This window comes from Acinonyx jubatus, chromosome X (assembly GCF_027475565.1).
Source record: "Acinonyx jubatus isolate Ajub_Pintada_27869175 chromosome X, VMU_Ajub_asm_v1.0, whole genome shotgun sequence".
Lineage (NCBI taxonomy): Eukaryota > Metazoa > Chordata > Mammalia > Carnivora > Felidae > Acinonyx > Acinonyx jubatus.
The window spans coordinates 59723909-59751648 of record NC_069389.1 but is presented as its reverse complement, the minus strand read 5'-3'; the positions used below and the strand labels follow the sequence as shown (position 1 = coordinate 59751648).

At 37.2% G+C, this 27740-nt stretch overlaps 1 protein-coding gene and 1 long non-coding RNA gene across 2 annotated transcripts in view; one reads left to right on the top strand and one right to left on the bottom strand.

The window, feature by feature from the left end:
- ZDHHC15 (zinc finger DHHC-type palmitoyltransferase 15) overlaps positions 1-27740 on the top strand; it is a 225479-nt gene that overhangs the window by 130840 nt on the left and 66899 nt on the right. The window contains exons 4-8 of the mRNA XM_027053721.2: positions 14479-14599; positions 17831-17900; positions 20063-20095; positions 20850-20970; positions 25550-25682. Of these exons, the coding sequence (XP_026909522.1) occupies positions 14479-14599; positions 17831-17900; positions 20063-20095; positions 20850-20970; positions 25550-25682 (478 nt within the window). The remainder of the gene's footprint in view (positions 1-14478; positions 14600-17830; positions 17901-20062; positions 20096-20849; positions 20971-25549; positions 25683-27740) is intronic.
- Positions 23868-27740, bottom strand: part of LOC128311614 (uncharacterized) — a 63306-nt gene continuing 59433 nt past the window's right edge. The window contains exon 3 of the long non-coding RNA XR_008290149.1: positions 23868-24077. This is a non-coding gene — a long non-coding RNA (uncharacterized LOC128311614). The remainder of the gene's footprint in view (positions 24078-27740) is intronic.

Here is a 27740-nt window from a genome sequence, read left to right as displayed (position 1 = left end):
CAATAGTGTTTTATGCATGGGTACCATTGGAGTAGCCATGGAGCCAGAGTCTAGAGTAGAGGCATCCATGAAGCCACTGGAGTGGCTCTGTGGTCTGGGGTCATGGTGATATTAGTGTCTTGGGTACAGGTACCCCCACTGCAGTGTTGGTAATGGTGTGTGAGGTATAGGTGCTTGTGGAGCAGCTGTGGAGCTGGGGTCCAGAGCATAGGCTTGTACAGAGCTACAGAGGCTCTGGGTCTGAGGCATAGGCACTCCTGCTGTGGAAATGATTCCATCATCCTCTGTGAAAGCATTCACTATTCTGCGAGCAGTTGTGTGTGGTATATGGATGAGCCTGCTATGATAGTGGCTTGGGTGTCCTAGTTTTGTACACTTGTGGAGCAGCTATGGACATGGGTTCTAGAGGGCTTGTGCACCCACTGCAGCAGTTCTACAGTTTCCATAATGTGAGCACTTCAAGAGTGGCCATGGAACCAAGGTCCAGAACACAGATGTGCATGAAATGATAGTGTCTCAGAGCTTGGGATATGTGATACCCTTTCATGTCAGTGGCTCTGGTTTTGGAGGTACTGGTGTATGCAGGATGGCCATGGAGCCAGGATCTGTGGCATGGGAATGCATTCAGTGGCTGTGAATCTGGGGTCTGATGTGCAGATGCACATGAAGTGGCCATGGCTCTGGGATCTAGGGCAAGCACAGACTTAGGGAAAGTGGCAGACCTGGTACTAGGGTGGCACAGTAGTAGTTTCATTTCATAGGGAGTCTCAACAGTGTCTCATTCTCTGGAGAGTCTATTGTGGTGATAGCTTTTGGTTACCTCAGTGGCAAAATCTGCGAGTATCATCTGCAGAGCAGGCTGCTGGGATCCACCCAACAAACACTATCGACTCCTCTGCTGTAAAAGTTGTTGGAATTCATGGCTATTCATGGGAGTTTTTGAGGTCCTCAGAGGCAAAAGTTGCCAGGATCCACTATAGAGCAGGCCACTGGGAACTGCATTGGCACCTGCCACATGGCTGATACTGATAGTCTTTGCCCATTTTCTTTGTTCCTAGTCCTTTCCGGATGTCTCAGCCATGCTGATCTCCCCAGCAATACTTTCTGTGTGATTATTCTCCATTTTTTCATTCCACTGTGTTGTTGCATGTTCTTAATTAGATTCTTAAGCCCTCCCAGGGCTGTCTTCATCCAAACATACTGTCTTCATCCAAACATACTCCAGTAGGAGGCTGGTCTCTCCTACTCTGCTATCTTTCTGACATCACTAATATGGTCTTTATCTTCTTTGTATCTTGTAACAGTTTTGGCTTAAAGCCTCTTTCATATGATATTGGTATGCCTACCCTTGATCTCTTTTGATTGCTATTTGCTTAGAATACCTTTTTCCATCATTTCACTTTCAGCCTATTTACATCTTTGGTTCTGAAGTGACTTGTTTATAGATATCATAAAAATAGATCATAATGGGACTTCCAGGGAAGATGGCAGAGTAAGAGGACCCTAGGCTCACCTCTTCCCACAAATACAACTAGAAAACACTCATATCAGTGTAAATACCCTGGAAAATGACCTGAGGACTGGTAGAATAAACTCCACAATTAAATATAGATAAGATGTCACATCAAAGAGGATAGAAAGGGCAAAGACGTGGTCAGGAACTAAAGGGTCTCCTGAGACTGTCTGCAGGAGGGGGGATGGCATGAGCACGAAAAGGGGAGATAAACAACCCACCACACTGGTAAGCCTGCATGGGGAATACAAAACCCAATAGAATTTGCCTTTGAAAATCAGAGGAGCTGAGTTTCATGAGCTTTTATAACCAGTGGGATGTAAAACCTGAAATCTAAAAAAATCAGTAGGCTCAGCTCTGAGAGAGCTTGTGGGCAAGAGGAAACGGAATCCCTATCCTTAAAAAGACAGCACAACAAACAGCCTGTGGAGATACAGCATAGAAGCAGCAGTTTGGAAGGTGCCTGGGGCATATGGGAGGGAGTTATTTACTAATCTCAGGGCATGTCCTGGAGAGACAGAAATAATAGGGAAACTACTCCAAGAACAAAGGAACTGGCAGATGCCATTTACCTCCCTCACTCTAGAGGAGAAAAACACAGCCACCTTATAGACTCACTACATAACTTGCCAGCACCGCCATCTCGACCCCCCTTGCAGTACTTCTGCCACTCCAGTGCTGTAGACAGTCTGCATCAGTCTGTCACTGCAGGGCCCCTCCCACAGAGGATCAGGGACACACAAAGCTCGTTAGCACCACCACCCCACCAATCACCCCCACACTATGTTGGGCAGATGTGCACTTTCCAATACACTCTTCACCAGAGCCCATACAGGGTGGTACCATAGGCCTGGCAGTATGCAAGCAGACCCTACAGTGGCCAGCAACACACCAACGTGACTCCTGCCCTTGAGAAAGAGAAAGATAACCACACACACCAGTCAGACTGAGGCCCTGGCAGAGGTCTGGAGGCAGACAACTGGTCTGACTTCAAGACTTTCCACCAGTGAAAGTTTCTCATAGGACAAGATGGGAAAAGCACCCAACAATTAGGTGCTACTGCACCACTGACCTGACTCTACTCAAGTCCAAGGCACCCCCAGACTTCCCATTAACACCACATGGAGGAAACACTGCTGCAAATAGGCAAAGAGAGCAATTGGTGATAATTGGACTGAAGGAAAAAGTAGGTCAGCCACAACAGCAGGGTGTATGTATTACACATAGAAGACATGCCTGAAGGGCCAGGTTCTGAACAGGGGACACTGCACAGCAGAGCACTACAGGACCTCTTCTTCATAAGGCCATTACTTTCAAGTTCAGGAGACATAGCTGTCTTTCCTAACACACAAAAACAGACACAAAGAGTAAGACAAAATGAGGAGATAGAGAAATATGTCCCAAATGAAATAATAGGACAAAATTACAGTAAGAGACCAAAGTGAAACAGAGATAAGTAATATGCCTAATAGAGAATTTAAAGGAATGATTATAAAGATACTCACTGGAGTTGAGAAAAGAGTAGAAGAAATCAGTGAGACCCTTATGAAATATATAGGAAACATATTTAAAAAGCAATCAGGCATGAAGAACACAATGCATTAAATTAAAAATACATTCGATGGAATGAATATTAAACTAGATGAAGTAGAAGAACAAATTAGTGACCTGAAGGACAGAGTAATGCAAAGTAATGAAGCTGAGTAGGTGAGAAGAAGAATGTTGAAAACAAAAATAGACATAGGGAATTCAGTGACACTACCAAGTGTAGTAATATTCAATGTATACAGATCCCAGAAGAAGAGAGAGAAAAGGGGCATAAAATTTATTTGAAGAAATAATAGATGAAAATTACCTGAATCTGGAGAAGAAAACAGAAATCCAGATCCAGGAGGCAGAGAGATCCCACAATAAAATCAACTCAAGGAGTTCCACACCAAGACACATAGTAACTAAGATGGCAATAAGTAGTAATAAAGAGAATTTTAGAAGCAGCAAGAGAAAAGAAGATAGTTACATACAAGGGAAATCCCATAAGGCAATCAGCTGATTTTTTCAGCAGAAAATTGCAGGCCAGAGGGAGGGGCATGATATATTCAAGGTGTTGAATGGGAAAAATATGAAGCCAAGAGTACTCTATACAGTAAGGCTATCATTCAAAATAGAGGGAGAAATCAAGAGTTTCCCAGACAAACAAAAGTTAAGAATTCATGAATACTAAATCAGCCCTAAAAGAATTGTTAAAGGTGAATCTTTGAGTGGAAAGGAAAGACCACAAGCAAGAGTAAAGTAGGAAGCACAAAAGCAGTAAAAATAAGTTTATGTGTAAAAATAAGTACAGGGACTCACAAAATAAAAGGATGTAAAGTATGACACCATATACCTAAAAAATGAGGAGGAAAGAAGTTAATGATGGGTTCAAATTTAAGCAACCATCAAATTAGTATAAACTGCCATATACAGAATATCTTATATACAATTCAAATAGTAACCAAAAAATCAAAACCAGTAATACATACGCAAACAAATAAAGAGAAAATAATCCAGGTATATCACTAAAATAAAAGCCAACTAATCATGAGAAAGAAGAGCAAGAGAAGAAAGGAATGGAGAAAAACTACAAAAACAATAAAACAAGTAACAAAACGACAACAAATACATACCTATTAATAATAACTTTGAATTTAAATGTATTAAACGATCCAACAAAAGACATATGGTGATGAAATGGATAAAAAGGACGATTCATCTATATCCTGCCTACAAGACATTCATTTCAAATCTAAAGGCACATGCAGATAGAAAGTGAGGGGATGGAGAAGCATTTCATGCAAATGAATGTAAAAAGAAAGCTGAGGTAGCAATACTTATATCAGAAAAACAGTCTTTACATCCAAATGGCTAACAGACATATGAAAAGATGCACAACATAACTCATCATCAGGGAAATACAAATCAAAACTACATTGAGATACCACCTCACACCAGTCAGAGTGGCTAAAATTAAAAACTCAGAAAACAACACATGTTGGTGAGGATGTGGAGAAAGGGGAACTCTCATTGCTGGTGTGAATACAAACTGGTGCAGCACTCTGGAAAACTGTGTGGAAGTTTCTCAAAAAATTAAAGATAGAATTAACCAATGACTGAGCAGTAACACCAATAGGAATTAATCCAAAGGATATAGGAGTGCTAATTCATATAGGGCACATTTATCCCATGTTTATAGAAGCACTACCAACAATAGGCAAATTATGGAAAGAGTCCAAATGTCCATCAACTAATGAATGGATAAAGAAAATGTGGTTTATATATACAATGGAGTATTAGTCAGCAATCAAAAAGAATGAAATCTTGCCATTTGCAACTACATGGATGGAATTGGAGGGTATTATGCTAAGTGAAATAAGCCAGACACAGATATCATATGTTTTCACTCACATGTGGAAGATGAGAAACTTAACAGAAGACCATGAGGAAAGGGAAAGAAAAAAAATACATATATAGTTACAAACAAAGAAGTAGGCAAACCATAGAAGACTTTTAAATACAGAGAACAAACTGAGGGTGGGGGACCGGGGGGGGGGTGGAGGAATGGATGATGGGCATTGAGGAGGGCACTGGGATGAACACGGGTGTTTTATGTAGGTGATGAGTCACAGAAATCTACTCCCGAAGCCAAGAGCACACCGTATGTACACTGTATTTTAGTTAACTTGGCAATAAGTTATATTAAAAAAAGAGAGATTCTAAAAACAGAAAGGAAAAAAGGTCTTTAAAATAGACTGTAACAAGAAACAAAGAAGGACACTATATAATCATTGAGGGGAAAATCCAACAAGAAGATACAACAATTTTAAATATTTATGCACCCAACATTGGGGCATTAATTCAATAATTAAAGTAGCTAATAACAAACATAAAATATGTAATAGATAGTAAAAAAAAATAATAGCAGGGGACTTTAACCCCCCACGGAAATTGATGGACAAATCATCCAAGCAGAAAATCAACAAAGAATCAGTGGCTTTGAATGACACACTGGAACAGATGGATTTAACAGATATATTCAGAACCATCAATCCTAGAGCAACAAAATACACATTATTTTCAAGTGCACATGGAACATGCTCCAGAATAAGTCACATACTAGGCCACAAAACAAGTCTCAACAAATTCAAAAAGACTGAAGTCATACTACCCAACATTTCTGACCACAATGCTAATGAAACTGAAAATCAAAGACAGGGAAAAAAATCTGGAAACACCAGAAATACATGGAGGTTAAATAACATGCAACTAAGGGGGGAGGAGCCAAGATGGCAGAACAGCATTGAAGCTTTGTGTGTATCTCGAGTCCATGAAATACAGCCAGACCAACACTAAACCCTCCTACACAACTAGAAAACTGATTAGAGGATTAACACAACAATCTGCACAACCTGAACCACAGAATTCAGCAGGTACATGGCGCGGAGAGCTGTACTTGGGGAGCGAGATGCCACAAAAGGTAGCAAACCACTTTTGTGGACAAAGAGAGGACGGAGACTGGGGAAGGGGGGAAGAATGCAGGAAAAGCACCCCTACCCAAAAGCAGCTGGAGAGAAAGTGGAAAATTGGAAACAGCCACAGGGACTAAACTAAAAAGGGAGAAAGCAGAAAGGAGAGGGTTTAAATTCCATTAAGATTGTAAACAAGGGGAGCGTAAAGGCTGCAACTCTGCAGCTTGATACCTGGTGGAGCTCTGGTGGGAAGGGCAAATCCCCAGGAACAGAGTAGGGTCTGGGAGTTTCTCGGGCCACATGGACAAAACCAGTTCCACTGCTGGAAGGACATTTGGTAGAGACTGTTGAAGACACCTGGTCCCAGCAGACCCCAGAAAATGGCCACATTTGCTGGTGCTGCGGCAAGGTCGTTAAGGGTGAAGCCTGGTGCCAGATGTGTGTTGCGATTTTCCATAATCCCTGAGATGCTGCTGCTACACTGTCTCGCGAACATTTTCTGGGACAGGCTGGAACCTGGCTGCAGTTTCGGGGCATTGGCAACAACAGGGTCCAGCAGGCATACTTGGGTGCAGCCGATATTCGGCCATTGCTCATTTGACCTTTGATGGGTGAGACCCTCCCACAGAGGGGTGGAACGGGTCAAAGCCACAGTCCTTCGGAGGTGGGGGGCTGGGGAAAGCAGCCACATCTGAGACAAAACTTGGGGAGAGGTACTGCCTGGGGCCTGGTCACAGACAGTGAAAAAGTAGGGAGTGGGCGAGAGCTGAGGACAGAGGACGGGTATACAATCGCTGGTCCAGTAGAACAGACTGGGTAGCTGGGTGATGCCATTTTCACCACTCCTGTGCACATGCATACGCACCTAGGAGCACCACAACAATCCACCCCAGTAGGCTAGCAGCACCAACTAGTGGAGAGCGAAGCTGTTACACTGAGCCCCGCCCAGCTGAGCCATCTTCACACTTCAAGAACACATGTCTCACCGCCTGCTTAATTTATGGACTATAAAGAGCTACATAGGCTGACTTCTAGGGGAAAACGAAGCAATTTCAGTCCTACTTCAATCTGTTAGCAGGTTTGTCTATTCAATTCTCTTTTTTTGTATTTTTTCTTTTTCTCTTTTACACTTATTTTTCATGAATACAGAAAGAGAAAAAATTCATTTTTATTTTCAATTTTTATTAAAAGTATCTTTCTTTAATTTTTATCACTATATTTTTTACTTTTGTGTAAATTTTTTTCAAATTCTACTTTACTTCCTTCATTTTATTTTAGTCTACTTCAGTATGTACACCTTCTCAAATTTTCACACAATTTCCTTTTTTTCTTTCCTTTTTCTTTCTCTTTTATGTTTCTTTTCTTTTTCTTGAATGTAGAAATAGAAAAGCTTCATTTTTATTTTCAATTTCTATTAAAAATATTTTTATTTAAATTTTATTACTATATTTTTTGCTTTTATGTAAATTTTTTCAAATTCTATTTTACTTCCATCATTTTATTTTAGTCTACTACAGTGTATTCATTTTTTCAAATTTTCAAACAATTTCTTTTTTTATCTTTTCTCTTTTGCATTTCTTTTATTTTTTCCTAAATACAGAAAATGAAAAAATTCATATTTATTTTTAAATTTATTAAAAATATTTTTCTTTAATTTTTTTCTTTTCTACTATATTCTTTACTTTTGTATATATTTTTTGCAAATTCTATTTTACCACCATCATCTCATTTTAGTCTTCTTCAGTGTATTCATTTTTTCAAATTCTCAATTTCCTTTTTTTTTCTCCCCCCCTTTTTTTGCTCTAATCTGTCAAACCACTTTCAACACCCAGACCAAAACACACCTAGAATCTCGCATCATTTATTCGATTTGTGTGTGTGTGTGTTGAATTTTTAATTGTAATATTTTTTTAATTGTATTTTTTTTAATTTCAAATTTTCTACCTCATTAATCCCTTTTCTCCCTTCAAAATGACAAAATGAAGCAATTCACCCCAAAAGAAAGAGCACAAAGAAAAGACAGCCAGGGAATTAACCAACACAGATACAAGCAAGATGTCTGAGCCAGAATTTAGAATCATGACAATAAGAACACTGGCTGGAGTCAAAAATAGATTAGAATCCCTTTCTGCAGAAATAAAAGAACGAAAAAATAGCCAGAATGAAATTAAAAATGCTATAACTGAGCTGCAATCACTGATGGATGCAGCAGAGGCAAGGATGGATGAGGCAGAACAGAGAATCAGCAATATAGACGACAAACAGAATAAGGAAGCAGAAAAAAGAGGCAGATTAAAGCAAAAGAGCACGATTTAAGAATTAGACAAATCAGTGACTCATTAAAAAGGAACATCAGAATCACAGGGGTCCCAGAAAAGGAAGAGAGAGAAATAGGGGTAGAAGGGTTATGTGAGCAAATCATAGCAGAAAACCTTCCTAACCTGGGGAAAGACACACACATCAAAATCCAGGAAGCACAGAAGACCTCCATTAGATTCAACAAAAACCGACCATCAACAAGACATATCATAGTCAAATTCACAAAATCTTCAGGCAAGGAGAGAATCCTGAAAGCAGCAAGGGAAAAAAGTCCCTAACCTACAAGGGAAGACAAATCAGGTTTGCAGCAGACCTATGCACAGAAACTTGGAAGGCCAGAAGGGAGTGGCAGGATATATTCAGTGTGCTGAATCAGAAAAATATGCAGCCAATAATTCTTTATCCAGCAAAGCTGTCATTAAAAATAGGACAGATAAAAAGTTCCATAGACAACCAAAAATTAAAGCAGTTTGGTGACCACTAAACCAGCCCTGCAAGAAATTTTAAGGAGGACTCTCTGAGGGGAGAAAAGGTGGAAAAAATATATATAAATACCAAAAGCCACAAAGATTAGAAAGGACCAGAGAACACCACCAGAAACTCCAACTCTACAAGCATCATAATGGCAATAAATTCATATCTTTCAGTACTCACTCTAAACGTCAGTGGACTCAATGCTCCAATCAAAAGACATAGGGTAACAGAATGGATAAGAAAACAAGATCCATCTATATGCTGTTTACAAGAGACCCACTTTAGACCTAAAGACACCTTCTGATTAAAAATACGGGGATGGAGAACCATCTATCAACAAAAGAAAGCCGGAGTAGCCATACTTACATCAGACAATTTAGACTTTAAAATAAAGACTGTATCAAGAGATGCAGAAGGGCATTATATCATAATCAAGGGGTCTATAGACCAAGAAGACCTAACAATTGTAAACATTTATGCACCAAATGTGGCAGCGCCCAAATATATAAATCAATTAATCACAAACAAAGAAACTCATCGATAGTAATACCATAACAGTTGGAGACTTCAACACCCCGCTCACAGCAATGGACAGATCATCGAATCAAAACATCAACAAGGAAACAATGGCTTTGAATGACACACTGGACCAGATAGACTTAACAGATATATTCAGAACATTTCATCCTAAAGCAGCAGAATATACATTCTTCTCCAGTGCACATGGAACGTTCTCCAGAATGGACGATGTACTGGGACACAAATCAGCCCTAAGTACGTACAAAAAGATCGAGATCATACCATGCATATGTTCAGACCACAACGCTATGAAACTCGAAATCAACACAAGAAAAAATTTGGAAAGGTAACAAATACTTGGGGACTGAAGAACATCCTACTGAAGAATGAATGGGCTAACCAAGCAGTTAACGAGGAAATTAAAAAGTATATGGAAGTCAATGAAAATGATAACACCACAACCCAAAACCTCTGGGACACAGCAAAGGCGGTCATAAGAGGAAAGCATATAGCAATCCAGGCCTTCCTAAAGAAGGAAGAAAGATCTCAGATACACAACCTAACCTTATGCCTTAAGGAGCTGCAAAAAGAACAGCAAATAAAACCCCAAACCAGCAGAAGACAGGAAATAATAAAGATTAGAGCAGAAATTAATGCTATTGAAACCAAAAAAAAACAGTAGAACAGATCAATGAAACCAGAAGCTGGTTCTTTGAAAGAATTAACACAATTGTTAAACCACTAGCCTGTATGATCAAGAAGAAAAAGGAAAGGACCGAAATAAATAAAATCAAAAATGAAAGAGGAGAGATCACAACCAACACAGCAGAAATAAAAACAATAATGAGAGAATATTATGAGCAATTATATGCCAATAAAATGGGCAATCTGGAAGAAATGGAATGGACAAATTCCTAGAAATGTATACACTACCAACACTGAAACAGGAAGACATAGAAAATTTTAACAGACCCATAACCAGTAAGGAAATCAAATTAGCAATCAAAAATCTGCCAAGAAACAAGAGTCCAGGGCCAGATGGCTTTCCAGGGGAATTCTACCAAACATTTAAGGAAGAGTTAACACCTATTCTCTTGTAACTGTTCCAAAAAATAGAAATGGAAGGAAAACTTCCAAACTCTTTCTATGAAGCTAGCATTACCTTTACCCCAAAACCAGACAGAGACCCCACTAAAAAGGAGAACTATAGACCAATTTCCCTGATGAACATGGATGCCAAAATCCTCAAGAAGATATTAGCCAACTGGCTCCAAGAATACATTAAAAAAAAATTATTCACCACGACCAAGTGGGATTTATACCTGGGATGCAGGGCTGGTTCAATATCTGCAAAACAATTAACGTGATTCACCACATCAATAAAAGAAAGGACAAGAACCATATGATCCTCTCAATAGATGCAGAGAAAGCATTTGACAAAATACAGCCTCCTTTCTTGATAAAAACCCTCAAGAAAGTAGGGATAGAAGGAGCATACTTCGAGATCATAAAAGCCATATATGAATGACCCAATGCTAATATCCTCCTCAATGGGGAAAAACTGAGAGCTTTCCCCCTAAGGTCAGGAACAAGACAGGGATGTCCACTCTTGCCACCATTTTTCAACATAATATTTAAAGTCTTAGCCTCAGGAATCAGAGAACAAAAAGAAATAAAAGGCATCCAAGTTGGCTAGGAGGAGGTCAAACTTTCACTCCTTGTGGATGACATTATACTCTATATGGAACACCTAAAAGATTCCACCAAAAAACTGCTAGAACTGATCAATGAATTCAGCAAAGTGGCAGGATATAAAGTCAATGCACAGAAATCTGTTGCATTCCTATACACCAATAATGAAGAACAGAATGAAATCAAATAATCCCACTTATGATTGCACCAAAATCCATAAAATACCGAGGAATAAGCCTAACCAAAGAGGTGAAATACCTATACCCTGAAATCTATAGAAAGCTCATGAAAGAAATTGAAGAAGACACAAAAATAAAATGGAAAACCATTCCGTGCTTATGGATTGGAAGAACAAATATTGTTAGAATATCCATACTACCCAAAGCAGTCTACACATTCATTGCAATTCCTATCAAAATAACGCCAGGATTCTTCACCAAACTAGAACCAACCATCCTAAAATTTGTATGGAACCAGAAAAGACCCTGAATAGCCAAAGCAAACTTGAAAAAGCAAACCAAATCAGGAGGCATCACAATCCCAGACTTGAAGCCCTACTACAAAGCCGTAATCATCATGCCAGTATAGTACTGGCACAAAAACAGACACTCAGATCAATGGAACAGAATACAAAACCCAGAAATTGACCCACAAACGTATGGCCAACTAATCTTTGACAAAGTAGGAAAGAATATCCAAAACAATAAAGACAGTCTCTTCAGCAAGTGGTGCTGTTAAAACTAGACAGCAACATGCAGAACAATGAACCTGGACCACTTTCTTACACCATACACAAAAATAAACTCAAAATGGGTGGAAGCCTTCAATGGATGACAGGAAGCCTTCAAAATCCTCAAGGAGAAAGCAGGCAAAAACCTCTTTGATCTTGCCCGCAGCAACTTCTTTCTCAACACGACTCCAGAGGCAAGGGAAACAAATACAAAAATGAACTACTGGGACCTCATCAAAATAAAAAGCTTCTGCACAGCGAAGGAAACAGTCAGCAAAACTAAAAGGCAACCAGGAGAATGGGAGAAGAGATTTGCAAACGACATATCAGGTAAAGGGTTAGTATCCAAAATCTATAACTTATCAAACTCAACACCCAAAAACCAAATAATCCAGTGAAGAAATGGGCAAAAGACATGAATAGACACTTCTCCAAGGAAGACATCCAGATGGTCAACCAACACATGCTAAAATGCTCAACATCACTCATAATCAGGGAAATACAAATCAAAACCACAATGAGATACCACCTCACACCTGTCAGAATGGCTAACATGAACAACTCAGGCAACAACAGATGTTGGCGAGGATGCGGAGAAAGAGGATCTCTTTTGCATTGTTGGTGGGAATGCAAGCTGGTGCAGCCACTCTGGAAAACAGTATGGAGGTTCCTCAAAAAACTAAAAAGAGAACTACCCTATGAGCCAGCAATTGCATTACTAGGCATTTATCCACAGGATACAGGTGTGCTGATTCGAAGGGACACATGCACCCAATGTTATAACAACACTGTCAACAGTAGCCAAACTGTCATGAGTTTCAGCCTACATAGGGCTCTGTATTGATAGCAGAGCCTGCTAGGGATTCTCTCTCTCTCCTCCTGTCTCTCTGCCCCTCCCCTGCTCTCTTTGTCTCTCTCTAAGATAAATGAACTTAAAAAAAAATAAAAAATATAAAATAACAATATCAAGTATTTTTAAATGATTTAAGAAAATGTACTTGTAGGGCACCTGGGGGGCTCAGTCGGCTTAAGCGTCTAACTCTTGATTTCGGCTCAGGTCCTCATCTCATGGTTCATGAGATTGAGCCCCACATCGGACCCTTCACTGCCAGTGCAGAGGCTGCTTGGGATTCTCTCTCTCCGTCTCTCTCTTCCCCTCCCCCCCTCAAAAATAAAGTAATAAAATAAATTAGACTCTAAACTTAACTTTTAATTACTTATTATCCAGTGTTTTTACAACAATCTTATGAAGTAGATATCATTTCTTCTATTTTACAGATGAAGAAACTTGGGTTGAGGGTGTCTGATTTTCCAATGTGATTTTTTACCTATTAAGTGGAAGAGATGAGGTTTGAACCCTAAAAATCTGATCACAGATCCTTCTCTTTTTCACCTCTGCCTATCTTTTGGCCCAGACAGAAAAAAGCTTTCAAATTTGTGTTACTTTGGAAAATCGTTGACATATCTTTTGCAAGATTAGCAAACTATGGTGCCCACATTGGCAGTAAGCCTCATATCAGACCAAAAATTTCTGAAATAGTGAGAATACCCAAATTTCTACTCATTTGCAGGATCATAATATACAGTGTCACAAGCAGTCTCAGCCAGCTTCTCTAAGAGTGTCATCTATGAAAAATACCTACAACTTTTTTTCAAAATTTTGTTTAAATTCCAGTTAATTAACATACAGTGCAATATTGGTTTCAGGAGTAGAATTCAGTGATTCATCACTTACATACAACACCCAGTGCTCATCACAAGTGCCCTCCATAATACCCATCACCCATCTAGCCCATCTCCCACCAACCTCCCTCCATCAACCCTCAGTTTTTTCCTATGTTTTCTTAAAATTCATGGTTTGTTTCCCTCTCTCCTCCCCATATGATTGGCTGTTCTGTTTTTTTTTAATTCCACATATGAATGAAACCATATGGTATTTGCCTTTCTCTGACTATATATATATCCCACATCTTCTTTATCCATTCATCAGTCAGTGGATATTTGGGCTCTCTCCATAGCTTGGTTATTATTGATAATGCTGCTATAAACATCGGGGCGCATGTAACCCTTCAAATCAGTAGTTTTGTATCCTTTGGTTAAATACCTAGTAGTGCAATTGCACTATTCTATTTTTAACTTTTTGAGGAACATCCATACTGTTCTGCAGAGTGGCTGCACTAGTTTGCGTTCCCACCAAAAGTGCAAGACAGTTCCCCTTTCTCCTCATCCTCACCAATACCTATTATTTCTTGTGTTGTTAATTTTAGCCATTCTGACAAGTGTGAAAAAAAAACCTACAACTTAATAACAATCATAGTTAATCATCAACAGGGTCCTGACAGCAAGATGTTACATATCTGTATATAACATCATATTATGGTATAATGGGGTGGAAAGGGCATAAATCTTAGAATCAAGTGAACTGGGTTTAGAGCTCAGTTTTGTTACATGCTGCTTAAATGAGTATAACCATGGACAAAGTACTTAACCTCACTAAGTTTTCTTTTCTTTATTTATAAAACAATACCACCTATCACATAGACTTATGAAGACTGAGATAAAAGTCAGATAAAATAATTCAGATATTTATCCTGAGAAAGTTATAAGCCAAATTGGTATCTGGACTTCAAGGATAGGTAACAAATATTTTCATCTGAATAATTATTATTGTTTTAATCTTTTATTCGAATCTTGGAGAATAAAGTCTCACTTTTCACTTCTGCTTCTAGTTCCACTTGTCCTATTCAGACAAAGAACGCTATGAAAATGAAGAAAGACCTGAGGTCCAGAAGCAGATGCTCATCGATATGGCCAAAAAGCTACCAGTTTACACAAGAACTGGGAGTGGAGGTCAGTTCATTGAAAGTCACCTAGAGAAGCAGATCAGCAAGGATCTCAAAAAGGCTAAGACATATATATCCACAGGCTCACCTGTATACCTAGCATTTGCAGTCCACCACTAACATTTGCTATGTTACTTTATCACCTATCTTTCCACAAATCCATCCCTCTATCCATCTCCCATCAAGCCATCTTATTTTTTGATACATTTCAAAGTAAGTATCAGATATCAATACACACCTACCTATATATTTTATCATTCTTTTTTGGGTGAAATTTGCATATAAAGACATGCATAAATCTTAAGTGTGCCATTTGGTGTTTTGACAAATGTACACATCAATGTAACCAAAACCTCTATAAACATTACCACACCCCATAAACTTCTTTTATACTCCTACCCAGTAGGAGTACTGGGTACCCAACAACCACTATTCTGCTAGTTTTCCACCATAGATTAGTTTTACCTGCTCTAGAATTTTACATAAATGGAATCATACAATATGTACTGTTGTGTCTGGCTTATTTTATATAGCATAATATTTTTGACATTCATTCACATTGATTTTTATTTTATTCTCTTATTGCTGAGTAGTATTTCATTGTATGAATATATCATAGTTTGTTTATCCATTCACCAATTGATGCACATTTGGTGTTTCCAGTGCTTAATTATCATGAATATTCTTGCACAAGTATTTGTGCAGAGATATGTCATCTTTCTTGGGTAAATATCCACTATGGGGTTTTACTCTTCGTTTTCATCTGTGTGACTAGAAGAGTACTAGCTGAACCAATTCTCCACCTTTCAAAATTTGAAAATGAAGCCTCTTTTGACAAGATATCCTAATGTTTCTGATAAGAAAGATCATGTTTCAAGGATGTGGGAATTATACTGTTAGACACCTGTGTTTATCTATTTATCATTTATTTATTCAACAATCATATATTAAGGTCCTATGTGGCAATTGGGGGAATTTTAATATGGTCTGGGTAAGGACTTATTAATTTTGTTAGAGTATTGATGTCATGGTTCTCATGATTTTTTTAAATTCTTCATGCACACTGAAATATAGTGAAAAGTAGACAGGAAATTATTTGTATAATTTATCACAGTAGTACACAGAATGATGTGATAGAACAGAGGTTGGTTACAAACTGAAGGCCTGTGGGATGAATTGGACCTGAGATACATTTTGTTGATCTCTAATGTATCTTTTAAAACTTTGCACTTGTTTATATTATCTTATAATTATTTGGTTTCCTGTGTTTTCTCCTTCCTTGATTGTTAGCCAGTTAAAGGCAAGGAGCTTCATCTCATACTGAATTTTGTATTGGTAGTACCTTTTTCAGCGTCGGGCACTATTCACAGATCAATAAATATTTGTTGAATTGAAAAAAAAACTTTGCACTTGTTTTTAATTTTTAACAATTGTAATTTTCCACATGAAAGTTCATATTTCTGGCTTCTCTTGAAAACTCAGACATCTGGCAATTTTCAATTACATTTTCACGTGGCAAAAATTAGCTAAAGCTGAGTAGTAGCAACTCTTTTTAAACAGGGCATGAATTCTCAGGTTCTCTCACAGTCTTCAACTGGCTGCTCCACTCACTACCAACTATTCTCTGGACACTTGAATCATTTGTTTGCCGCCCTAATGACATAAAGAAATTTTCTCTGAGGAATATCATTTTATTTGAGACCTGAATAATAAAAAAGTAACTAGCAGGAAATAAAGAACAGAGGGACTAACATCCCAGGCAGAAGGTACTGCAAGTATAAAAGGCCCTTAGATAGGAGCAAGCTTACAGTATTAGAAGAACAAACATATAGCCAGTGTGACCAGAGTATAGCAGGTGGAGAGTGATACCAGTTAAAATTGAAGAGCCAAGCAGAGGCCAGATGATTCAGGCCATGGAAAGGAATGTGGATTTTATTCCAAGGGTGTTTGAAGGGTGTTTTAAGTTTATTTACTTATTTATTTATTTATTCATTTTGAGAGAGAGAGAGAGAGAGACCACAAGTGGGCGAGGGGCAGAGAGAGAGGGAGAGAAATAGAACCCCAAGCAGGGTCCACACTGTCAGCACAGAGCCTGATGTGGGGCTCAAACTCACAAACTGTGAGATCATGACCTGAGCTGAAGTCAGATGCTTAACCAACTGAGCTACCCACACACCCCAAGTACACTGAAGGTTTCAAGTGAAGAGTGATATAATCTGATTCACATTTTAACAGATTATTTGGCTATTCTATAAAGAATGAATTGTGGGGAACAGAAATGAAAGCAGAGTAAATAATTAGGCAGCTATTGCGATCATCTAAATGAGAGATAATGGCGGCTTAAACTGGGCAATGGCATTGACTGTTCAGTTCAATGCTAAATGAATTAAACATGCATGACTCTCTCCCTTCTTCATTGCCTCAATTATACCCATGCTTTTGTCATCCCTCCATTGCTAGAAATAAACACAAACTGCTAAATTAGCACTCACTTATGCTGAATTAGTTATGTGTGCTTAATGTACACTTCAGATGGAATTATTATATTAGCTCAAATTATTCATGATTTTAATTGTTACACTTAATAATAATTACATTAAACACAGTCATACTGTATCAATGAACAGAGAAAAAATGAGTAGAAAAGGAAAATGCCTTTCATCTAAGGGAAAGGAAGGAAGGAAGAAAGGAAGGAAGGAAGGAAGGAAAAAGGGAAAGAGAAATGTGTTTTTTATATCAGACTTACAGAGTGAAGAGGGCCCTGAATGAACTAAAGAGTCAGAACACTATAGTGGTCACAATTCTGCCACTCACTTGCTATGTGCAAGTAAGTCACTTGATTGGTTCAAGTCTTTACTTCATTTATCTGTGAAATGGTCAATTGAATTAATTGTTTTCAGATGGGAAAGTTGGAGTAAGCAATCTAAATGATTTTCCCAAGATCACTCAAGCAGTTGACAGTAAGGTTTGTTTTATAATACCGAATCTTATTATCATATATACAGATATGAAAACATTTCCCTTCACCTTCATCCCCCAAAAGGTACCTTCAAGATTGATCTAACAGGAGAAAAAATACATACCACAATTCTCTTCTGTGATCTGCCTTTTTCTTGGTAACTTGAAATGAGTTTGACTACCCACAATCAGTGTATAACAAGCCATTCAGATAGGCTAGTAAGATATGTGGTGTCATATTGAGCCCTAACCAATGCTAACCACCTGATTTTTCCTATAGCTGTTAGATTCTGTGACCGGTGCCATTTAATCAAGCCAGATCGCTGCCACCACTGCTCTGTCTGTGCCATGTAAGTGACATCCATATTTCCCCTGGGCTGAGCTTGGCCAGTGATGATGGTTGCTTAGACAACAAAATGACTGATGCTAACATGTGACCATGCCTAGATAAGAACATTTCCTTTCAATCATAATGAGCACATGCCAAGCACCCTCTTGGGATGATGATGATTCAAATTATTCCAAAGATAGGAAAAATATATAAAACCCCATTTTAAAAATAAATGTTTTATTTTAGAAACAGTTTTAGATTTACAGAATTATTGTGATTATAGTTCTCATATGTCCTACATCCATTTTCCCCTATTATCAACATCATACATTAATGTGATACATTTGTTACAATTAATGAACCAACATCAATACATTATTTTTTAATTTTTTAATGTTTATTTATTTTTGAGAGAGAGAGAGAGAGAGAGAGAGAGAGGAGGGCAGAGAGAGAGGGAGACACAGAATCCGAGGCAGGCTCCAAGCTCCGAACTGTCAGCACAGAGCCTGACTTGGGACTTGAACTTGTGAACCATGAGATCATGACCTGAGCTGAAGTTGGACACCTAACCAACTGAGCCACCCATGTGATGCATCAATACATTATTTCTAATTTAAGCCCATATTCTATTTACATTTCCACAGTTTTTCTCTAATGTTCCTCTTCTGTTCTAGGATCCCATCTGGGATACCACATTACATTTAGTTGGCATGTCTTCTCAAGGTCTTTTAGCTCTGACAGTTTCTCAGACTTTACTTGTTTTCAATAACCATGATAGTTTCTAGGATTTTAGTATTAATGATCGGGTATTTTGTAGAATATCCTTCAGGTGAGATTTGTCTGATATTTTTCTCATGGTTAGACTTGGGTACTGTGTTTTGGGTAGGAAGACCATAGAGGTAAAGTACCATTATCATTGTATTGTATCAAGGGCACACAGTATGAACATAACTTATGACTGCAATATTAATCTTGTTCATTTGTCTGAGACAGTGTTTGTCAGTTTTCTCTAATGTAAGTTTACTCTTCCTCCCCCCCCCCTTCCTTTACTCTTTGGAAGGACGTCACTATATATAGCCCACACTAAAGAACAGAGAAATTATACCCCTCTCCTTAAAGGCAGAGTATATACATAAATTATTTGGAATTCTTCCAAATAATGTGAAGAAATCTCTGCATGGGAGATTTGTCTCTTCTCCCTTATATGTTTATTTATGATTCATATAAGTTTTTAGTGAAATATATTTTTTAGTTTTTAGTGAAAATATATTCACTTTATATTTTGGGTTGTACCTCAGTTCTACTTTATTTTCTTACTCTAATTGCTCCAACTTTATAAAATCACATTTTTATGTTAATAAATATAATATTCATGTCCTTCTTCTTGGGTGTATGTTCCACCCACATTTCTCTTGCCCTTGATTCAAACAGGTGTGTCAAAATTTCAGCAATAGCCAATGTAAAACAAATAAATCATCAGAGTAGTAATTAGTAAAATTTCATTGTGCATACAACAAAAAGACGATTTACAAACAGGAGCACTCAAACCAAAACATAAAATGAGACTTTGGGTACATCGTTATAAAACAGCTTATATAGTGGAAAACAAGGCCTGTTTAATCTTCACAGTGATTAGTTAAAATATTAGAATTTTCTTAAATGAAAGAGACTTGGTAAATCGTTACTTTATATCGACCTTAGAAAACAGCTTAAGTATTGCTGATGATTTCCAGAGACATAAGCAAGAAATGACCCAGGTCAAGTCAGTCTTACAAAATAAGCTAAATTAAGGTTTGTTTGTATGACTAAACTAGTTTTGTCTGCTCAGGAAAGTTTCAAGGATGGTCTCCATTTGTTTTTGTTTTTTTTTTATTTTAACAGACTGTAGCCATATGTATTCTTCTGTACTTTTATTAATCTGTATATTGAGAAAAATGAGGGGAGATACCTTAGACTTCTAGGCATGTAACTTGCTTCCAGCATAATTCTATAAACTGTTCCGATTGGCTTATCCTAGAAATAATTGATGTCCAAATAGTTTGGGAATAATGTATATTGGAAATCTAGAAATGAGTGTACTGGTACCATGTAAAAATACTAGTGAGATCTTGAGTTAAATTATGAGGTGTTACTTCATTTCTATAGGTCCACTTATCACACTGTACTTTGTTTCTTTTGTAGGTGTGTATTAAAAATGGACCATCATTGCCCTTGGTATGTCCCTTTGATTCATTTCTTTCCGCTGAAAGAGTAAGAGTTGCTTAAAATGCATAGTTTCCTAAGCATAGTTGTAACATGCTTATTTCTACAACCATAAATCACTGGGCTTTGTATTTGCATGGGTGGGGGAGGGGAGGCATGACATTTTAAAGCAAAAATAAATATACCACCAAAGGTATGGTGGTGAATTCATGGGCTCACAAAGCTCACAGTCTTTTGTCCATTAGCTTTAGTAATTGGGTGTAGTAATGAAATTGAGCACAAAAAGTTCCCTTCTTTGACATTATACAATTCAGTTCTGTTTTTAGCTATCTTGAAGTTTGAAATATTCTAGATTGTTAACTTCAGTAATTCTTCTCCAAATTTTGTATGTCTGACCTACAGAACCAGTCTGAACTGTCCAACTAAAAAGAGAACATGCCTCACTGTACTAAGTGTAGCTGCTGAGATTGTAATAGGTTTTCAGCATCCAAGATTCAAGTTTTCTTGTGTGTGTCAGGAACCGCTCTGGAACTATTAAGTAGGCCAGGTGTCTCTGTGCTTGTAAATGAAAGGAGAAACAAGTGAAACATGAACTTGTTTTTCCAGTCTGTTCCTATTAAGGCACTTCTATTTATGTTGAGTTTCTACACAACACATAATGAAGCAGCAGGAGTTATGTATTTCCATTGCTTAGTTCACTTATGTATCAGTGTGTTCTCAATGGATCCTGATTTCAAATTAGTTTTTTCTTTTTTTCTTTTTTTAGGGTTAATAATTGCATTGGATTTTCCAACTACAAATTCTTTCTTCAGTTTTTAGCTTATTCTGTTCTCTACTGCCTGTACATTGCTACAACAGTCTTCAACTATTTCATCAAATACTGGAGAGTAAGTTAAATAATCATGACAGGTCACCCCTAGAAAAAACACATACCTACTCCAATCTGTGACATTTTTTTCAACTTTTCTTTTTACATTTTGAAATAGCTAATACTAAGGTAACCAGAAGGAAAGGCACCAAAAACAAGTTTCCCATGTTGAATATTCTGAGATTTAGGAGTTTGTTATTTAAGGATTCCACTTACATATTTCTGTCATACAGGAGAAGCTTGTTAAGACCTTTAGGGACATAACCTCTTGACTCTCAGTCATGCATTACAATTTACCTATCTAGTCAAATTATAAAAATCCACTTATTACCAATTATAGATTTTTAAAATGTTGAAACTAATTTTTAATCTCTAGTTTCCAAAGAAAAGGCTAACAAAGTACTCCCTCATCATTGAAAAATACTTTCTCACTTCCTGTTCAAAGGAGAGTTGCAAAATTCCTGCAGAACAGACAGATTCATTGACTCCTCTTCACATGTGACCAAAATGAAAAGGAGAGTCTTATTTGAACTTTGTATTATTTGAACTTTGTATGACAAATACTGGGTTGAGAATTGGGAAAACTGAGTTCTAATACTGGCTCTGTTACCTGTTTCACTGGCTCATTTCCAAGATCAAATGAAATGTATGTTGGAAGTACTTTACCTTTCAAAATATGATTCCAATAATTATAGTGAAATCTAAAAAAACATTTCATATTTCTTCTACTTAAAGATTTCAACCATAACCTATCTATTTTCAAAAGAATTAAAGGTAGATTTTTAATTTACATATGTGTATGGGGTCTGGCAGCAATGTAGTGATTTTTTTTTTAATTTCATGCCAATGGACTCCAAAAGATATCCCTTCCCCACAACTCTAGTACAGCAGTGAAGATATCATAACCTCCCATGATGAGGGCTGTCCAAACTAAACCTAAATGGTAAAAGACAGATTTGGACACAGCTACTAGTTATTACTTTAGGAATTGCACAAGCGCATATATAAACAGGAATATCTCACCTCAGGTTAATAGGTAAAGCAGCGGGAAAGAATGTGAATCTTGTGACCAAAATATAGTTCATAATAAACTGGAGAACAAAGGAGAAACACAAGGCAGTGAGAACTTAAATACCTGAGAATATTTAAATTATTAATTAAGGCTTTGATCCCTGCTAGTGTAGAAAATATAGTGTAGAAAATTATAGTGATATGTGCTTTCCATTCTCCCTTCAACTTGCTTAGTCAATACAGATATTTAATAACTGTAAGAATCAGGAATTATATAATGGATATCAAAATCTTCAACTCAGAGATACAAAAGTATAAGCAAAAATGAAATTTTCTCATAAATTTTCCCCAAATACAAAATATTTCACTATCTTGGCGGTTCTGGCTCCTTTCCACAGCACAGGATCTCTTCTCTATTGCTCAGGTTTTCATGACCTGTTTGGCATCCCATTTACACACTGAGCTACTACTCTGAATGTAAAGAAAATCTGTATCCAATTCAGCAGGGAAAGTGTCAGCCTTGGTCTTCACTACAGACCTTACTTGGTCCTTAACACAATAGGCTACTGTTTAAGAATTCATAACAAAGTAAACAATGTTGCATTTTATATATTTTGCCTTAACCCTCCAAGTCAATCAATAATCAAATACCACAATGCCCTCCAGGTGCTGTGTGTTTTTTTTACTCTTGAAAGATAATATTTGGATATGAATTACCAGAAATATGTCAGTATTCACAATCACAAGATGAACATAGCCTTGTCCTTCTCCTAGTCCCTCATTTTTTTCTCTATAGTAGACTAGCTCATGCCTGACAGATGGGATGTAAGAAAACTTGTCTTGGCTTCTCCTAATAATGAAAAGTGAATTGACAATAGAGAGAAACGCTTCTTTGCAGTCTCTCCGGCCATAAAGCACTTTGGTGTGGTTTAGAGATGGCTTTCTCAGTTTAAATTGAGTCTTACCTTAAAATGAAAAGTAAACACTGCCATATATTTTAAAAACCATGTATCAAGGAGACTAGCAGTTCTAAGAACAGCAACCCCCATTTGTATACTTTGCCATTTTCAAAACACTTTAATATCTATTATCTCATCTTATCCTCACCACAACCTTGTAAAGTACACCAAACAAGAATTGTTAGTCTCATTTAAAAATGATAAAACTGAAGCTTATTGTTCTTAAGTGACTTGCTCAGGATCACCCAGCTTGTAAGTTTCAAAGTCAGGACTAGAAGCTGTCTCACGCTAAGCCCAATGATTTTAAACACTGTACCATATACTATTGCCCATTATGGTCCTGCTATGGAAAAGCTATAGCTCCTTTGAAATAAAGAATTCAGAAGACCATCAGAGCATATTTTTCCTATATATATTAACTTAAAGTGTAGCTACTTTATATGAAATTGATATTTGCCTTATGAAAAAAGTAGTAATATACACTTTCCACAGTGGGCCATGAATCTCCTCACAGAGACTATGAATTATTTTAGAACCAAGATAGTAGTATTATTCTACCAATATTCCCCTGAACTGTTCTGGTGGTTACTGCTTTGAGTAATTTAGCTTGGTTATCTCCTGAGAAGGTAATTTTGAACATAGGACCATCAGCCTCTTCTAACGACAACAACAACAACAACAAAAAGGACTTTATCAAGGAATATCCTTTGGCAGAAAAAAGACAATTCTGCAAAAGTAATTAGGAGAGGAAAAGACTTCCAGCTCAGCCAACCAGGGTGTGAACTGACTCTATCAATCCCTCTTGCATAGACATTTCCTATTGCCCATTTAAACATGAAAGATTAGAAGTAAAATAAATGTAAGATTTAAAAACTTTAACAAATATACTCAAAAAGCAGAGATTATGAAAGCAAAAACCCAGCTAGGCCAAAACCACTACAAAACAACATATAAAATCTTTTCCATAAATTTAAAACAAAACAAACACAGGGGTACCTGGGTAGCTCAGTCTGTTAAACATCTGTCTCTTGGTTTCAGATCAGGTCATGATCTCATGTTTTGTGGGTTTGAGCCCCACTTCGGGCTTCACGCTGATAGTGCAGAGCCTGCTTTGGATTCTCTCTCCATCCCTCTCTCTCCCTCTCTGTCTCTCTCTCTCTGTCTTTCAAAAGAAAGAAAGAAAGAAAGAAAGAAAGAAAGAAAGAAAGAAAGAAAGAAAGAAAGAAAGAAAGAAAGGAAAGAAAGGAAGGAAGGAAGGAAGGAAGGAAGGAAGGAAGGAAGGAAGGAAGGAAGGAAGAAAGAAAAAGAAAACTTAAAAACAAAAAACAAACACAAACCAATCAAATTCAGTTTGCATGCTTGGGTCAAGATTTTGTGGAAGGAACATTTCGGAAAGGAGCTTCAGATAAAATTGCCTGAAGGTTTAAGTCCTTGAGGTATCCATTTCCTGGGGTGCTCTGCCCACATGCAAATTTCACTCAGACCACTGCTCAGCTTAAAAAACCTGACTGACTTCCCCTTATCTTCATCCTTCACATATATGCACTCTGAAAGATCCTTAACATTTCCTTACATCAAAATGAATAAAAATCTTCTTTATGAGAAGAAAAAAAATCTGTGCTATGTCAATTTGCCAAGTGTTTTCAAGTCTTAATTTTTCCTTCCAAACTGAAGTAGAACCAGATCCTAATGTTACGGTCCACTTCAATCAAGTATCACCTTTAACTTTATTACTCAAGAGCATTTGGGAAATACTTTATTGCAATTCATCATGCCAAAACAATGATCACAAGTTCTCTCAACTGCTCACTCCAAAATTGAAAATGTTTTCTAAGGTTCTCTTCAAAAGACAAAATTTATACACCGTGCATGCTATAAAACTTTAGAAAATTTATTCTGGTCTAGGACTGCATGTAAAAAAAGAAAATAAGATGTCACAGATAAACTATAAAAGTCATTAGCTACCTACTTTTACAATTGCCTGTCAAATCCTCTTTGATTTTAATGTCTAAAGAGCTATTTCACAGGATGTGATATACCAGCATATTCTATTTCAGCTATAAAAAAGAACAACACAAAATTTACAGTAGCTTTTAAATCAGGTTATAACTTATAGGTAGAATATTTTAAAATTCTACCTATATGTCTTAACTTGTTTTCAACATACATATGTTGTGACATTTTCAACACACATATATTCAAGGAAACATGACATATAAAGTATTTCAGAATGACCCATCTTGAGACAAGAGGATGACCTCAAGATCATCTCTGACCAAATGATTCATAATTTGCAAACTAAACGTACTACAAACTTTAAGAGATTGCATGCCAATTATGACCTGAGTATATCCTTTTTTTACACTGCTCTAATTGCTGCATTATATACTCTATTTTACACTGAACTTAATCAAGGATCCATTTTAGGCTATAATTTATAGGCTGGAAGCATATCTATAATGTGGTATGGTCATCAACAGAAAGAACTCATAAAAATTTTATAAAATCTATTTTTTAATTGCAGCTAGACACTTTATACATATGATAAAAGTGCTAACATATATAAAAACTAGTTAAACCTGAAAAGTTTAATCCTTTGTTTCTATTTCCTTATTATTTCTTTTCTAGGGGGAATTGCCCAGTGTTCGCTCAAAGTTCCATGTTCTTTTTCTCCTCTTTGTGGCCTGCATGTTTTTTGTCAGCCTTGTGATTCTCTTTGGTTACCATTGTTGGCTTGTCAGCAGAAACAAAACCACCTTAGGTAAGACTGGATATTAAGACTAGGGAAAAAACACATTAATGTATATCATAGTAGCCTGTAGATTATTTGCAAGGAAAAGAAAAAGTTCCAGTGAGGCATTTTAGTTTTAGTGACGTTCCTTTGCCTCTAAACTGAGACAGATGTAAACATGTTTTACCAAACTGGAGAGCCATAGTGAATGAAGCTTGCAAACTAAAGAAAGCATTATTAAATGAAACCTCACAGAGAAACAAAATTGACCATTGCTCTTTATAATTGATACTGGGTTATAGCTCCCCAAATTTATGACTTGCAAAATTTCTAAAAGGTGTTCACCTGAGGAAGTGAAGAAAAAAAAAAACAACAGTACAGAAAGGAACACCATAAGGGGGAGGTGAAGGTTAATAAAGATAGAAGAATCTAAATTATTGAGTGCATCCAAAGACAGTCTTGAGACGCACCTGGGTGGCTCAGTCGGTTGAATGTCCGACTTTGGCTCAGGTCATGATCTCGCGGTTTGTGAGTTCAAGCCCCGCATCTGGCTCTGTGCTGCCAGCTTGGCGCCTGGAGTCTGCTTCCAGTTCTGTGTCTCCCTCTTTCTCTGCCCCTCCCCCGCTCATGCCCTGTCTCTCTATCGCTGTCAAAAATAAATAAACATTTTTAAAAATTTAAAAAAAGATTCCATTGTGTATATAAACCACAATTTCTTTATCCATTCATCAGTTGATGGACATATATACACAATGGAATACTACGTGGCAATGAGAAAAAATGAAATATGGCCTTTTGTAGCAACGTGGATGGAACTGGAGAGTGTGATGCTAAGTGAAATAAGCCATACAGAGAAAGACAGATACCATATGTTTTCACTCGTATGTGGATCCTGAGAAACTTAACAGGAACCCATGGGGGAGGGGGAGGAAAAAAGAAGAAGAAAAAAAAAGAGGTTAGAGTGGGAGACAGCCAAAGCATAAGAGGCTGTTAAAAACTGAGAACAAACTGAGGGTTGATGGGGGGTGGGAGGGAGGAGAGGGTGGGTGATGGGTATTGAGGAGGGCACATTTTGGGATGAGCACTGGGTGTTGTATGGAAACCAATTTGACAATAAATTTCATATATTAAAAAAAATTTTAAAAAAAAGTCTTGAGAAAGAATTCAAACCAACAAATCATTGGATATCTACAATCATCAAGGAGCTGTGGAGGACTGGGAATGAGATAAATACACTGAACAAGTGAGTTTCTAGAAAATTAGTGCAAGAAATGAACATTTTTTCTGTTACTCTATTCTTTCATCTGTTATTTGGAGAATTGTGTTTCTGATGGATTCCAGTGCAACAATTTTGTTTCATCTATAGTGAAACAAATATTTACATTGTATACAAATTAATGCATGAGGAATAAGGAGAAAGTATCCAAATGTTGAATGTTTAGCTAAGATATATTTGAGGAAAGTTTAGTACAAAAGCCATTTTACATTTGGAACCCATTTACCAATAATGCTAACAGCTAAGAAAGTATTTACACTCCTTTTCTAAACCAAATATCTAGCACTTACTTGCTAGGGTGGTATGTCAGTTCATTTGGCTTAGACATAACTGCAAAGTAGGAAAGTACTAAAAGCTTCAGGATAACAAAAGAACAAATGGGAAATGGCTAGATGCAGCCAGTCCAACAGTGAAAGTGTTTGCTTAATGGAATAAATGTGTGTCTAAAACTAATGTGTACTAACATGGTCCAATTCCTCAGTCTTTGAGGTGATTATAGTTCACCCACTGACATTTTTCTTGAGTAAAACTCAATTTCTTACATTGCAGGTTTCAGTGTAAACATCATTTCTGAAATGTTTCCAAATCAAATCAATGTCATTACCATCTCTTCATGCATCATTACTTTAGTCCCAGTTCTAAAGAGGGAGACCATTTGGCTGCTGTTGCCATTTAGATTCAAATAAAGTACTGTTAAATTTGTCCTTTCACTCCGTACATCCAGCAGCACAAAATATGTAGTACTGCCATCGCTGATTAATTATTTCTACCATTATGTGTTTCTTCTGCCTTTTTTTCAGAGTACCAATTAT